Raw genomic sequence first — 16,206 nt, forward strand, 5'->3', positions numbered from 1 at the left:
GCCGCCCGCCGCCCGCCAAGCTTGGTTAGATTTGGAAAAGAGGAGGTCGGTGGGGCTGAGAGGAGCGGTGGTGGGGAGGCGTTTCTTGGCCAAGGCACAGCCATGGCCTTGGAATGGAGAACAAATGCAGGGGGGACTGCAGAGAGAAGCACCTCCCCAGACACCAGCTGGGCAGCGCAAGAGGGCCTGGGCTGTGAAGACAGGACGCCAAAGAGAGAAACAGGGATCTGGTAGCATTACAAGGCGCCGAAGGTTCGTAGTCCATGCCTGGAGCTTTGCTCATTAATAACTGACGCCCTCAGCCCCACCTCGGAAGCACGGAAATCAAATAAGGGCTCTTTGGAAGCTTCCTCCAGCGCGTGACTTGGTGCTGATAAAACAAAGTGCTTGCTGTTTGGAGAAAGCAGATTGATCCACGTAGGTGCTCACAGAAAGTATCCACGAACAGTGCCACTTGCCCTTGAGGTGAGGCGTGGTCGCCGACTGCCCTTCCGAGCTCAGGGGTGATGCCTGTCGCTGGGCGAACCGCGGCCCTGCTGACTCACACTATTTAATCACAGGCAATTAGTGTGACTGACAGCCCTAATTAAGCCCTTACCTGAACAGGCTCCTTCCACGGCATCACCGCTGAGAGCAGCCAGCCCTACCTTTGATCTCTTTGATTTGCTGCTTTCTCATCCCGGCTGTTTTAGGTCTCATCTAAATTTCCTCATCACCTTTAATGCACATTTTTATCCCATTTTTCCTAACGATTTTTAGATGCTGGTGCAAGGTGTTCTCTTAAAACACACACACAGTTACGATATTGTCAAAGAGGGCTCATCAGTACAGAAAGAGGGATTTGGCAGCAAAATTGCTGGATGCTTACAACAGCCTGCAATACACCAGTTTTTCAAATACGACATTATTGCCAATTAGCTGCAGAAACTTCTGATGGCAATTCTTCTTTTTCTACATTTTTAAAAATAAGACTATTTTTTGTCTTTGAAATACTTATACAAGCTAGACTTTTTGGAAGGGACTAATGGATGAAAATTGAAGAAAAAATGACGTAGCATTTTAAAACATTTGAAGTTTTACTCACTTCTAAGATCAAATGCATTTTTTAAAAAACTAATGGAAAATGAAATCTCGCATAATTTCATTTTGACTGAGGTTTGTGATTCACTCCAGTTCAGGGTTGTAAGGTTCTGAACATACACAACCATCTGGAGGGTTCCCCCCGAATCCTTTCTTCAGTCAACATGTATTTTCTTAACTGGACAGCCACATGTAAAAGAATGAAATTACAACACTCCCTAACACCATACACAAAAATAAACTGAAAATGGATTAAAGACCTAAATTTAAGGCCAGACACTATAAAACTCTTAGAGGAAAACATAGGCAGAACACTCTATGACATACATCACAGCAAGATCCTTTTTGACCCACCTCCTAGAGGAATGGAAATAAAAACAAAAATAAACAAATGGGACCTAATGAAACTTAAAAGCTTTTGCACAGCAAAGGAAACCATAAACAAGACAAAAAGACAGCTCTCAGAATGGGAGAAAATATTTGCAAATGAAGCAACTGACAAAGGATTAATCTCCAAAATATACAAGCAGCTCATGCAGGTCAATATCAAAAAAACAAGCAACCCAAACCAAAAATGGGCAGAAGACCTAAACAGACATTTCTACAAAGAAGATACACAGATTGCCAACAAACACATGAAAGGATGCTCAACATCACTAATCATTAGAGAAATCAAATCAAAACTACAATGCGGTATCATCTCACAGCGGTCAGAATGGCCATCATCAAAAAATCTACAAACAATAAATGCTGGAGAGAGTGTGGAGAAAAGGGAACCCTCTTGCACTGTTGGTGGGATGTAAATTGAACAGTATGGAGATTCCTTAAAAAACTAAAAATACAACTACCATACGACACAGCAATCCCACTACTGGGCATATACCCTGAGAAAACCATAATTCAAAACGAGTCAAGTATCACAATGTTCACTGCAGCACTACTTACAATAGCCAGGACATGGAAGCAACCTAAGTGTCCATCGACAGATGAATGGATAAAGAAGATGTGGCACATATATATATATATATATATATATATATATATATATGTACAATGGAATATTACTCAGCCATAAAAAGAAATGAAACTGAGTTATTTGTAGTGAGGTGGATGGACTTAGAGACTGTCATACAGAGTGAAGTAAGTCAGAAAGAGAAAAACAAATACCGTATGCTAACACATATATATGGAATCTAAAAAAAAATGGTTCTGAAGAACCTAGGGGTAGGACAGGAATAAAGACGCAGATGTAGAGAATGGACTTCAGGACATAGGGAGGGGGAAGGGTAAGCTGGGATGAAGTGAGAGAATGGCATGGACATATATATACTACTAAATGTAAAATAGCTAGCTAGTGGGAAGCAGCCACATAGCACAGGGAGATCAGCTTGGTGCTTTGTGACCACCTGGAGGGGTGGGATAGGGAGGGTGGGAGGGAGACACAAGAGGGAGGGGATATGGGGATATATGTATATGTATAGTTGATTCACTTTGTTATAAAGCAGAAACTAACACACCATTGTAAAGCAATTATACTCCAATAAAGATGTTAAAAAAAAAAGAAATCAAGAAGAACTACACACAGAAAAAAATAACCATGTATTTTCTTTATTGACGCTCTGTTTTGTGACAGGCACAGTGCTCTTTTATCTGTCTGTTTTTAGGACAAATCAAATATGAGAGATACCCTTTCCTCAGCCATTGCACGCCCCTGAGGTTTTGAATTGTGGTTCATTCTTTCCCTTCTGCCCTACCTGCCTCTTCACTCCTCCTCTCCTCTCCCCTCTCACTGCCCTGGACCAGCCCCTGAGCCTCCGGTCGTGATTTATTTTAACAGCCTCCTGCCCAGGCTCTCTGACCCCTGCCTGGCCCCATTTCCTGGGCTGAGAGACAGAGGCCGAACTCGTTACCCTGACATCCTCTGTTCCAGTCCCATCCCAACTTCCCCGGGAGGCCGGCCTCACTGCCCCAACTTTGCCCGTCTCCTTCTGGGGTCCAGAAAATAGCCTTGTGTTCCCATCCCACCTCCAGGCCACATCGCTGTTGTGTCCCTCTACCTCCTGCCAGGCCTGCCAAAACACATGCAGACCTGCAGCTGACTGTGACCTCCCTCGTTTCTGTCTTCAAGCAGCTTCGAACAGAACAATGACCTACATGCACAGAACTCGATGTGGACCGTGCACCTAACTCGTGCACAGCCTGCAAGTTAGGAGTTGTAAGTACTTTACAAAGGAGGACTTTAACCTGGGGCCAGAAAGGATCAAGTGCCAGAGGTCAAACAGCTACCTAGTGGTGAAGGAGGTTTTCCAGTGCAGGTGACCCTGGGCCGGGAGCAGACACCTCCCCACTGTGCTGGCTCTATCTCATGTTGGAATCACAAATACTCAGTGTCCAATTGTTAACATTTTCACCTGAACTGTGGTCTGCTCTAATCCTTTGGGCTTAGAAATCCAGAAAGCAAGGAAAGTGATCTGTGTCCCTGACCTGTTTTAGTGAGGGCTTTCCAGATGGTGGATCAGTGATTTAGTGGCTGTAGAAAGGATCACTTAAAAGGACATCAGCAAGTGGTACAATAGGAGGTCACAGGCTCTGTCCCCTCACAGAAAAAATATGATATAAACAACCATCCACAGATGAACATACCTTCATGGGGGCTCTGGACCCCAAGTGAGAGATCCTAGCATCTAAGCAGAGAAATGAGGAAACACGTCAAGTGATGCATGTAAACGTCTAACTTCTCTGCAGATTAGGCTCCAGGCCCTGTTAAAAAATGGACAAACGAGTTGAATAGATACCTTTCCAAAGATACATACAGATGGCCAACGGGTACATGAAAAGGTACTTAGCATCACTAATCATCAGGGAAATGCAAATCAAAAACCACACTGAGCTATCTCCTCGCACCTCTTAGAATGGCTACTTTTAAGAAAAACAAAAGATAGCAAGTGTCGGTGAGGATGTGGAGAAAGGGAAACCCTGGAGCACTGTTGGTGGGAATGTAAATTGGTGCAGCCACTGTGGAAAACAGTATGGCGCTTCTTTAAAAAATTAAAAATGGAACTACCATATGATTCAGCCATCTCAATTCTGGATATTTATCCAAAGGAATTGAAATCAGTATCTGGAAGGGATACCTGCATCCCCATGTTCACAGCATGTTTTGCCTGTTCATTCACAGTAGCCAAGATACGGAAACAACATAAATGTCCATCCACTGATGAATGGATAAAGAAAATGTGAGATATATTTGGAGTGGAATATTATTCAGCTTTTAAGAAGAAAGAAAGGCTGCCATCTGCAACAACATAGATGGGCCTGTAGGACATTGTGCTGAGTGAAGTAATCCAGTCACAGAAAGATAAATACTGCATGATCTCACGTATATGTGAAATCTAATCTACTCAAACTCCGCAAGCAAAGGGTAGAATAGTGATTGCCAAGGTGGGGGAGGGAAACTGGGAGATGTTGGTCAAGGGGTGCCAAGTTTCACTTATGCAGGAGAAGTAAGTTCTGGAGATATTCTAGCCAGCAGAGTGCCTAGAGCTAACAATACTGTATTGTATGCTCAAAATTTTCCAAGAGGGTAGATCTTACATTAAGTGCTCTTACCACAAAACTAATAATAATAACAGGGGCAGGAGGAAATTTTGGGAGTTGATGCATATATCTACGGCCTTGATGGTGCAATGGTTTCATGGGACTATACTTATCCCCAAACTCATTAAGTTGTATACATTTAATATGTACTGCTTTTTACATGTCAGTCATACAGCTATTAAAAAAATAACGGTTTAAAAAAAAATCCATTAGGGTATGCATAGTATAGAAATTAGCCAACCACATGTGCTGCTGTCTCCTCAAGCTGTTTGGATTTCAAAGGAAAAAGAAATAAAATGGCCATGTTTAGGCAATGTCTGCAAACTTGGCTTGTCTGATTCATTTTCTTAAACGTGGTTTCTGGGTCAAACCATGCACTGCAGACGCTGGGGTGAGACGGAGGACGTCGGGAAGGCTGTGCTGTGGATTTCTGCGGTGCTGAAATCCATCCATGTCTCACTGTTCCCCACAAGTCTCTTCTGTATGACATCTTTCAGCCACATTCGTGTTGCCAACATGGTAGCTGTGGATAGTGGCCTTTGTGGAGGGGTTCAGGCCCGAATGTTGTTAATGATCTCTTTGCTTCCTAAAGTGGTTTTGTTGGGTTTAATTGATGTGTTTTAGGGTACAGGCATGAATCTGTCGCTTTCTCTTCTAAAGGGAGAAAATGAAGGGTTTTTATTCCCCAGCCTGGTATTCTTTGGGGCCCCCCCGGCCAAGGGGGAGGCTGTACCCCAACCCCTACCCTGAGCCAGTGGTGGGAGGACACACCGCCGTGCCGGCAGCCTCAGGATGGGTTAAAGCCACCTTCACCAGCACAGGCCAGACCCCGATGGAGGGTTTTCAGAAATTTTCACAAGTGAACGAGCTGGGAACCCGGCCAGGAAATCCATCCTTTAGTGGACCACACCCTGTTATCTTGAGGACCATATTTACCACATGGGCTTAGCCGAGGGTTAAGATGAACTGTAGCCTTGGTTTACTGAGTGCTTACTCTGCGTCAGGTGGTGCACCAAGGGATGAACACAGGTCATTTCATTAAACCCTCGCATGACCGCGTGAAGACCTGTGATCCTCTCTGGCTAAGGAGGGGAAACTGAAGCTCCGAGGAGTCCAGTAACTTGCCTGATGCCCCAGCTCCCAGGCGGCAAAGCCCCGTCCGGGGGACAGCAGGGCCTGCACCACTAGTGAAGATGCTGTAATGGGACTCTGGACACTTCACGCCAGGAGGCTGCTGAACTCGTCACAGGCACTGTTACAGCAATTGGGACGCGCTGGCCGGCGCTGCTCTGAACACACATTCCACTCCTGGGCGCTTGTGCCCGAAATGAAAATAGTCTCGGCTTTGCCGTCCCGCCTCTCGAAGCTGAAAACTGCTTTTCTCTAACTACATTCATTCTAAATATGGGCTCCTCTCTAAATACATAGTCTAGAAAATCTGAACAATGAAGCAAAGCATGAAGTAAGATATCCTCTAGAATCCTGCCATCAGTGGGCAATTGCTTTTAGCGTTTCCTGAAGTGTTTACAGTTTCTGCAAATAACTGCTACGGACAGCCGTGCACGCACATTCACGTGGGAACCCACTCCAGTGACGGTAACGCGGACTGGAGAAGAGGCAGCAATGTGGAGCCTGCATTTTCACTTAATCATCTGTCCGGGGTGTTTGTCCACGTTGATGGGCTCAGCTACACACTGTCGAGTGGCACGGAGCATTCCAATCTGTCATTGTACCGTAATGTGTCTCTCCAGCCTCTTATCTGTGAACATCTACATCGCTTCCAGTGCTTCGCTGTTATCAGATTTGATGGACACCCTTCTACATAATCTTTAGCATCTGTCCACTTGCCTCTTACAGGGAGGGCAGTGAATAACCGGGAGCAGTATGCAATCTACCACAACCACTATGATTACATGTCATCAGTATTATACTTATCACTGCCAATCCACAGGACGGGAGCTTTGCAGTAAAAGAATATGATTGTTTCTTTTCATTCTTTCTAAAGAAGTTGCTTTAGCATTTCTTGTATGGCAGGCCTACTAGCAAGATGAAGGAGACATGACACTAATATAAGGTGGATGCCAGATTGACCCTGGAGGAGAAAGGGACATTCCTAGAAAAACTGGTGACGTGACTAAAGCCTGGAGTTTAGTTAAGAGTACATATCAAGTTAAGTTCTCAGTTTCGACAAAGGTATGATGGCTACATAAGATGTTAATGCCAGGAAAACTGAGTGAAGGACATACAGGAACCCTCTGTACCGTCACTGCAATTTTTCTGTAAATCTAATATCATTGCAAATTTTAAAAGTTTATTTAAAAAAGAGAAGAGGAAAGGGGGGAGGGATAAATTAGGAGTTTGGGATTAACATATGCACACTACTATATATAAAATAGATAACCAACAAGGACCTACTGTATAGCACAGGGAACTCTACTCGATATTTTGTGATAACCTATAAGAGAAAAGAATCTGAAAAAGAATATATATATATAATATATATAACTGAATCACTTTGCTGTATACCTGAAACTAACACAACATTGTAAATCAACTATAGTTCAATTTAAAAAAACAGTTCAATAAAAAAAAAAAACAACACAGTGGGCTTCCCTGGTGGCGCAGTGGTTAAGAATCCGTCTGCCAATGCAGGGGACACGGGTTTGAGTCCTGGTCTGGGAAGATCCCACATGCCGTGGAGCAGCTAAGCCCGTGCGCCACAACTACTGAGCCTGCACTCTAGAGCCCCTAGGCCACAACTACTGAGCCTGCGTGCCACAACTACTGAGCCTGCGCTCTATAGCCCACAAGCCACAACTACTGAGCCCACATGCCTAGAAGCCGTGCTCCGCAACAAGAGAAGCCACGGCAATGAGAAGCCCACGCACCACAACGAAGAGCAGCCGCCATTCGCCGCAACTAGAGAAAGTCTGCGTGCAGCAACAAAGACCCAACGCAGCCATAAATAAATAAATAAATAAAATTTTTTAAAAAACAGTAACAACAACAAAAAAAGAATAGAGCTCTTTTTATTGGGAATAAAAATGTTATTACAAACTAGTAAAAGAAAAAACACCTGGGTATAACTTGGTAACTCTTGGTCACCTACATCAACTGGACTTTAATGTTGAAAGTTAACGTTCTGAAAATATGAGGCGTGGGAGCGGGGAGGAACTTCTCCTTTGGAACGTTCTGCTGATCATGGTGCAGACTCCAAAATGCTTCCCAAATCCGACGCCAGGCTCTGGGCCCCAGGGTTTCCAATTTCTTCCCTTATTTGGGGTGACTTCACTCCTCTAAGGGGACCATCCTTGGGTTTGGAAGAATCCAAGTGGCAGATCGCAGTTTGTTCCAGAAGCTGCCCTGTCTGCTTCAATGATCAGCTGGTTGAGGCTGAGGGCGTGGACGCTGACCATCCACCCTGCCCGCGTTACAGTAACGGTGCTGTCACTACCTACTCACGTGGGGCGAGTCACTTAACCTCTCACTTCATCTCCAAAACAGGAAGAAGAATAGCTTTGTTGTGATGACTGTATAAGTTAATACAAGAAATGCACTTGGAATAATACCTGATTTAATAAAGATGACCTTTATTACTGTATTAGTTTTCTTTTGGTTGCGCCGTGGCAACAAATCCCTCCCGAATCTCAGGGGCTGGCGATGACAAGGTCCTCTGAGGCTCTGCCCCCAACCCCGTTCCCTTTCTATGGTGGTGGGGGGAAGGCACAGTGAGACTCAGAACCTCCCATAGGATTTGGGCATCGTTGTGGACTGATGCCATGGATAGGGGGATGGCATTTACCGTTTTCACTCACATTTAATTGGCCAAAGCAAGTCCAGTGGACAAGTCTGGTGTTAACAGGGACAAGGTCATGTAATCCTGTTACAGGGAGGGTAGTGAATAATTGGGAGCAGTATACAATCTACCACAACCATTATGATTACATATTATCAGTATTATACTTATGAGTGCCAATCCCCAGCACTGGAGCTTTGCAATAAAAGAATATGATCATTCTGTTTTCACTTTTCTTTAAAGAGGGTCCTCCTTTCCCTTAAGGCTTATTAGTAGGACTTGCAATTTACATAAAACAACATTCCTCTTCTGCATGCATTTCTCCATCCCATTGCTAGAGAAGATACACAACATTTTAGAACTGATTTCTAAAAGAACCATATCACTGAGACAAAATGTTAGAGAAGATCATTGTAAGAAATTTTCATGGCAAGGTGTCACGGTGTTTGCCTCAGAAGGAAAGGGGTGGAATGGAGACAAATGTGCTCCTTTACCCAGCGACTGTTTTCTCAAACCTGTTTTGTTTAATTAAAGGAAAATCAAGCAAAATAGTTCCAAAGTATCCTGGGGCTTCAGCTCACTTTTTGCACAGTGAGAATCCCAAACTTTCTCAAATCCTACCTCCAAGCTACACTCCTAAGAAGCTAGAAACTTCATCAATACAAAGACCAGAAATTTAAGCACACTGTACTTCAGTCTTTAAGGGGAAAGAGCCCAAGGGGAATTGAGAGATTTCCATGAGTATTTAAAATTTGAACAGTGCAGATCCAAAACCAAAAGCCACCAGAAAGGTTTCAGGAGAAATAATTTAATTGTAAATCCAAAGCAATAAATAATCAAGCATTGGTTCTCCAATGTCTAAAGTGCATCATCAGAGGATTTTATGTCTTGATTCACTGAAATGAACACAATAATGATCTCTGATTTTCAGGCTGGCCGTTAGGAGTGTTTGAAGTACCACTGTTTTCTGAAAGCGCGATAAAGAAGCAGCCATTCGGTAGCTACAGTCGCATTCTGTGTAGAACTCTAGAAGGCGCGGATATTCATTGTTCGTGGTTATCAATTTGACCTCTACTGAGTGGCCCAGATTTATGGGAAACTCATTAAGGAGTCAGGCGGTGACTGCACTCCCTCCCATCTGATAATTTACAGCATTCGGTGGGGGGCTGAGGGCTCCAAAACCGAACTCACTCAAAAGCTTTTCACTTACCAGAGACTGCATGTTTGGGGCAGAACGTAATACCCATTTTTTTCATCTAAAAGCTGGGAAGATGCTTTTAGCATTAGCAATTTAGACACAATTTACATTTATATGTAAATTTTAAAGTATATACAGACACACACAAACACACACACTTCTAATCTTAGAAGTTCCTCTCTTCTCATCTCCAGCTGCCATCGTGTTGGGAGCCTTCATCTGCTTCTTGAGCAAGAGGAGATGGAGAACTAGGGCCGTCAACCAAAACATAGTGCAGGAAGAAGGATGCGAATAAGAAAGTAGTTTACTGGGGGTCTTAAGAATTGCAACTGGGAAGACACAGATTCCGGTAACCCCGAAAGAGTGTTCCGAGAGACAGAGTCAAGGGCTTATGAAGACAAAAGCCACAAGGTTGTTACAAGTTGCCGGCAGAGAACTGTGATTGGCTCTCACGCGAGTCAGAAAAGATCTGTCCTTACAAGCTGTTTTTGGGTAGGGGTCTGATAACTAGACTGTGGCGAGTTATTTTAGGGTAAGCGTCCGATAAGTATCTTGAGTTTACAGCAGGTGTTCTGGATGATTTCATCAGGCCCAAAGGTCAGATCCCATCCAGGCTGAGACACGCATAAGTCACACTTCTTCTGTGGCCTCCCCGCTCCACTTTAGAGAGTTCTCTTAGCAGTACCAACTCCATTTTGATTTTCTTTCACCAGGCCCACTCTTAAGACATTTACCACCTTCTGAGACCACTGGGCAAGACTGTCAAGACCCCCAAGTAGCATTAGACCCAGAATGATGTAGGGTAATCAAAACTATACCACTTAAAAGTATGTGAAGATATACTAACTTTCTTCCAAGTACTTAGCTATACACTTCCACAAACAAAAGCTAATGACTTAACTTTTAGATCATTACAATCCTTTGAAGTAGACATCATCATTGTTTGCACTTTATCGATGGAGAAGATGAAGCTCAGAGAGGTAAATCTGAGGTCATACGTGATTCTTCTGTAAGTTTTCATACTATGAAAAACTACGTGATATGCACACGCACATCTACATATCCATATATATGCAAGGTCTTTACATCATTGATAAAGTCAAAGGAAACTCAAGTAGATGCAGCAATTCCCAGGCATTGTTACTGGCTAATGCTGGTATGACTTCTTTTCTCTGGTAGTCCCTGTCACATAATGCTTCTTAATACACAAATCAATGCATATTTCCTACCCAACCCTGCTTGGTGGAATTCTTATTAAAGGTGACTTATTTTCATTTCGTTATTAAAGCAAGTTTTCTAAAGGCTTTCTAGGAACAGAGGGTATTTGTTTCTTCCTTGCGCTCACCTAGCCAAGTCCCATCTGGTCAGATCCAACTCTGTTTACACCCGCACATACACAGCTGAAAGGAGCTGAAAGGAAAATGCAACCACCCTACCTGGCCTCAACCAGAAATCGTGAGCTCACCTCAAGAGAAGTCCATGCAGCCTCGCTGGACTCTAAGCTCCGCGCTCCGCAACCCACTGGTCCTCAACACGTGGTCCCCAGCCAGCAGCATCAGCACCACCTACTGAAGCAGAGAGCCTGCAGGGGAGGCCCAGCGTTCTCAGTTTTAACTGGACGTGTGCCCGAGTCTGGGGCTCACTCTCCCCTCCTTCCCCTCCTGGAGGGTTACTGAGCATCTTCTTTCTTCTCTTTGAAACAGAGATACCTCCTCCCCATCCTCACTCACAGCAGAATACCTTGCTTCCTCATCAGGAAGAACACAGAAGCAGTGAGAGGAGGACTTCCGCGTTCTGCCACCATCACACCCACTAGCCTGCGTGCAGGTGGACGGGTGCCCTCCCTGTTGTTACTTTTGGTGAACTGCCTGTGCTCTCATCCAAGGCCGTCCATCCTCTCTGTTCTGGCACTGGATTTCTCGCCTCTGAAATATTCCAGGACCTACTTCAGCAATTCATCAGCTTCTATCACACCCTTGGTCATCTTTGTAATGAAAATCTGTTAGTAGTGTGATTCCTGCCTAAACTCAAGAAACAGACCAACATCTGAACTCTCTTGATCCTCTATCTCTCGCCAGTCCACTCGACTTTCCCTTTTATGTTAATTTTCTGCAAAGAGTTGTCTATACTTGTATCAAGTTCCTCTCTTTCCCTTGTCTGTTGAACCTACCCATCGAGCTTATATCCCTACCATTCACCAAAACTGTCCCTGAGAAGAACTCTAAAAGCTCCTCACTGCTAAGCCCAGAAGTCTTCTTTCAGTTCTCATGTTAACGTTATTTGTCTGCAGCATCTGACACAGCAGAGCATGGCCTCCTGTCTTCACTTGGCTTCTGATTGACTCTCCACTTCTTTCTTGATTCTCCACTTTCTTCACTGATACTCCTTCTGAGTCTCCCTTGCTGGTTCCTCCTCACTTCTCTAACCTCAAAATGTTGGGATGCCCAGGGCTCAGGGCTCAGTTCTGTTACTTCCTTACTTCTATTAGGTTCCCTAGGTAGTGGTTCTCAATCTTGGCTGCACATCAGAATCACCTGGAGTGTTGTGAAAACTTTCAACGCACCCTAGATGAATTCAATCGGAATTTCTTGGGGGGAACGGAAACATCAGTACGTTTTCGAAGCTTCCCAGGTGATGGCCATGTGCAGCCAAGTTTGAAAACCACTTTCCTAAGGGATCTCATCCAATTTACTGCCAAATCATACACATGCTAATGGCCCGGATCTCAGAGTTCTGGCGAGTCCCTCTCCCTGACAATCCAGATTCCCACCCATCATCTGCAGTGAGATGGCTGAGATGCAACTCACACTTAAAATGTTCCAACTGGACTTTTAATCCATCACCCTAAAATTCAAGCAAAGTCTTCTTCACCTTAGCAAATGGAAAATCCATCTTTCCAGGTTCTCAGGCCAAATTTCTTGAGGTGGCCTCAACCCCCCTCTTCCTCGTGCATCCCATGTCCAATCTGTAGCAAATTCCCTACTGCAAAGTACGTCTGAATCTGACCATTCCTCACCATCCCCACCGCCACCTCCCTGGACCAAGCCATCATCCTCTCCTGCCTGATTACTGCAGCGACCTCCCCCCACCCGCTTCCATTCTCCCCCCTCCCCTTTCTCTGTCAACACGGCCAGAATGGGTCTTTCAGAACACAAGTCGGTTCCTGTCCAATCTTGGCTGAAACTCTCCAGTGGCTTCTGATTTCACCAAGGGTAAAACCCAAGGGCACCATTTTCTTCCTAGGTAACTTTTCTTAATCATTTTTATATCTATAGTCCATTTCATGCCATTGTTAATCAGAGATTATCAAAACAGATAGTGGAATTGTTCCCAGTACAAAAATCTTACCTCTTTTCTACATGACAAGAAAACACTTTTAGATAGTTCTAGATCAGCATTTTCTAAACTTACCTAACCATGAAACATTTTTAAATTATAATATATTGATGGAACACCGAGAGGAGTTCATGAAATATAAATGTAGGCTTAGATTAAAGTAGACAGCACCAAAAAAAGTTTTCAAAGGTGAATTAATCACTTAAAGAAATAATAAAAATTTGATTCATATTCACAGAACAAAAAACAAATTAGAGGAATCTGCTTAGGCATAAGTTAATGAGAATAAAATATATCAACATAAAGTAATTTTTTTGCATGTGCATTTTTTAATAAAAGAAGACATGCTTCAAAAAATGTTTTATTAAATAACACTTTTTGGGATCTATTCTAGAACGCACAGCTGCTTAAAACTTGGGATAATGTTGCTGAGCTTCATCCCCATATGAGGTACAGGATCAAATCTATTTCCACTTTTTGCTCAGAGTGGGATATGAACATTCTGCTTCTCCACGCATGACGTGGCAAAGAAACAAACATGTAAACTACATTTGTCACGATATTTGGGAGCAACTGAATTAGGTTACTCCTCAACTCATTCACCTTGATATTGTTTATTCATTGATCTGATCTTGATATTTCAGAAACCGAATCTGCATATGCTTCTCTTCTCTTCGAAGTTCTCACTTGAGAAGTTCCAGATAGTTTGAGAGCCTCACGAATTTGTGTGGTTTTGTCACTTTGCTGCTGTTTTGATAAAACTGCCTTTCCAGCCACAGAGCTGTGGGGAAGCAATTTGCTCAGTATAAATATTTCAGGCACCATAAATGTTGAATAATGCCGCAGATATATGTTGAAATATTCAGCCAAAATACACAGCACAGAGCAGTGGCCAATCAGTCGACAACATTCATGTGAAGGGCAGTTGATAAGTGCTGCCTGGACACCGGGAGGCTTGACCTTGGGTATCTGTCAAAGGACAGAGTGTGGTGGTTTTGAGCTGGATGCCTGGGTCCAAACCTTGGTTCTGCTCCTTAGCAGCTGTGTGCCAGGGCAAATGCTTTAATGCTTCTGAACCTCAGCTATCTCATCTCTAAAATGGGAACAATAGTAGTCTTACAGGATTAAAGATGAAATATGAAGCATTAGAATAGTACCTAGCACATAAGAAGCCCTACACGAGCATTAGATTATTTTTCTTAGATTATCACATAGTAAGAGGAACAATTCTGTTTGCTGCCTTTTTACAGATATCTAAAAAATACCTTTTAAAAAGTGAAGGTTAGAAATATAATCCTCCCACTGCCCCAAAGCAACAGTCATGAATATATTCCATAGACCAAATTTGAGGAAATATCTTCTTGAAGCAGTTGATACAGTCAGGCTTTTTTCCAGCCTTGCACACCATATTGAGCTGGAAATCTATCTGGAAATAATGATGATAATAAGAACCATTTATTAAACACGTTTGGTCCAGACACTAAGCTAGGGGTTAGATGTGCTTCACTCCTGATCCCTGAATCAGTCCTGCAAAGCAGCCATCACCTCTGCCTTTTCCTGGAGAGGAAAATGTGTGGCAGAGACATTGACTGACTTGTCTTGACTCCTTGGGCATGGCGAGTGGTGAGCCTGGAAGAGGCCCAGGCTGTCCTGTCCTAATACCAGATGCTTGGCCTCTGCCCCCCCATCACTGGGGATAAACAACAAGGCATAAGGCACACTGAGAAGAAATATGGACAGGAAAGATGGTCAGTTGGGGATGACCAAAGATCCTGTTAGAGCAAGGTCAAAGAAGAGTTTGTTACAGCCGGGGGCAGAGGTGGGTGGGAGGTTGGGGGCAGCCCTGGGACCCCCTGTGCACCCAAAGAGCGGGAAAGACTCCTGGGTTGGAGGGAACTTGCTGAGGGTCTCAGGGAGGGAAATCCCAAGTGTCCGGGGCCATCGAGGGGAATTGGTCGACCTTGAGTCCTCTGAAAGGTCCTCTGCCCTCACCTGTTACTCCATACTCTGTGATCTTTACTTTCTTGCATCCCCGAAACCCCTGCGAATGTGAATACTGATTTTCTTCCCCTCCAGCCCTTGACTCAGTCATTGATCTGCTCTGAACACATCAAACTTGTTCAACACGTCAGACTGTAAACCTGTCTGCAGCTCCCACTTTCAAACAACACCCCCATACACACTGCAAAAGAAAACGAAGCCAACTCCAGGCGACTCAGAAGTTGAGTCACCTCCTCGTGGTGCTTCTCCGAGTCCGTGCCCCCTCCCCGTCCTGCCCCACAGCTCAACTGGGGGTAAAGGCAGAAATGTCACTTCCCGGGGAGAAGTTTAACGAGGGACAAGGTCGATTCTTCCCTGACATGAATGCCGCCACGTTTGTTTTGAAATTTTTTTCCTCAAGAATACAAATATTTGGTTATACACAGACACCAAAAGTAAAATTAAAAGCCACCCATAGTCTCATCTCCTGTAGATTACTACGGACCTTGAGACTGGAATGATCATCCTACAAACACAGCTCCATATCTTTTTTTTTTTTTTTAGCAAAACACCATGTGAATTTTCAATGTAATACTTATTTCTTTCACAACATTATTTCTAATGATTTATGATATGTTTCATCATAATACGATGTCCTATTGTAGTTAACCAACTTCTTAGTTAAGAACATATAAATGCTGTTTCCATTTGCTTATATTATAAATAACAATGCAGTGAACATCTTCTAATATATGTTATATTTCTATAATTATTTTTTAGAGTCTCTTCTTCAAAGTCAAATTTCTGGGTCAAAATGTTTGGTTATTTTAAAAGATCTTAAATTTGTATTTCTAAGTGGTCCAGCAGGAATGTTGTACCAACGTAAACTTTCACAAATAATTGTTAAGTGTGCTTCTCCTATATGCCAACTGCCTCAAACTTATATCTTATTTTTCAGTCTTAGGACAATAATATTTTATGAAGGACAATAGTATTTTAAAATATTACATTAATTTATAATATTTTATACATTTTAAAACAATGGTGTTGAAGATTATTTTTGTATTTAAGAAAGGCATTTGCCTTTTTCTATGATTATTATAGTCCATTTTCCAGTGTTCTATGAATTTATTTTTCAATTTACACAATAATACGTAAATACTCAGCATGGAAAATCCAAACAGTACAAAAAATAGAGAATAAACTGACATTCTTCATC

General features: G+C 43.2%; 1 protein-coding gene across 1 annotated transcript in view; it reads right to left on the minus strand.

The window, feature by feature from the left end:
- Positions 1 to 14,619, minus strand: part of LOC309613457 (uncharacterized protein) — a 75,338-nt gene extending 60,719 nt beyond the window's left edge. The window contains exons 1-2 of the mRNA XM_082360294.1: positions 14,273 to 14,619; positions 3,724 to 5,331 (exon numbers count right to left, since the gene is read on the minus strand). Of these exons, the coding sequence (XP_082216420.1) occupies positions 3,724 to 3,729 (6 nt within the window). The 5' untranslated portion in view covers positions 3,730 to 5,331; positions 14,273 to 14,619. The remainder of the gene's footprint in view (positions 1 to 3,723; positions 5,332 to 14,272) is intronic.
- Between the last annotated feature and the right edge of the window lie 1,587 nt (positions 14,620 to 16,206).

This window comes from Balaenoptera borealis, assembly GCF_965194805.1.
Source record: "Balaenoptera borealis genome assembly, chromosome: 16".
In the NCBI taxonomy this organism is placed as follows: Eukaryota; Metazoa; Chordata; class Mammalia; order Artiodactyla; family Balaenopteridae; genus Balaenoptera; species Balaenoptera borealis.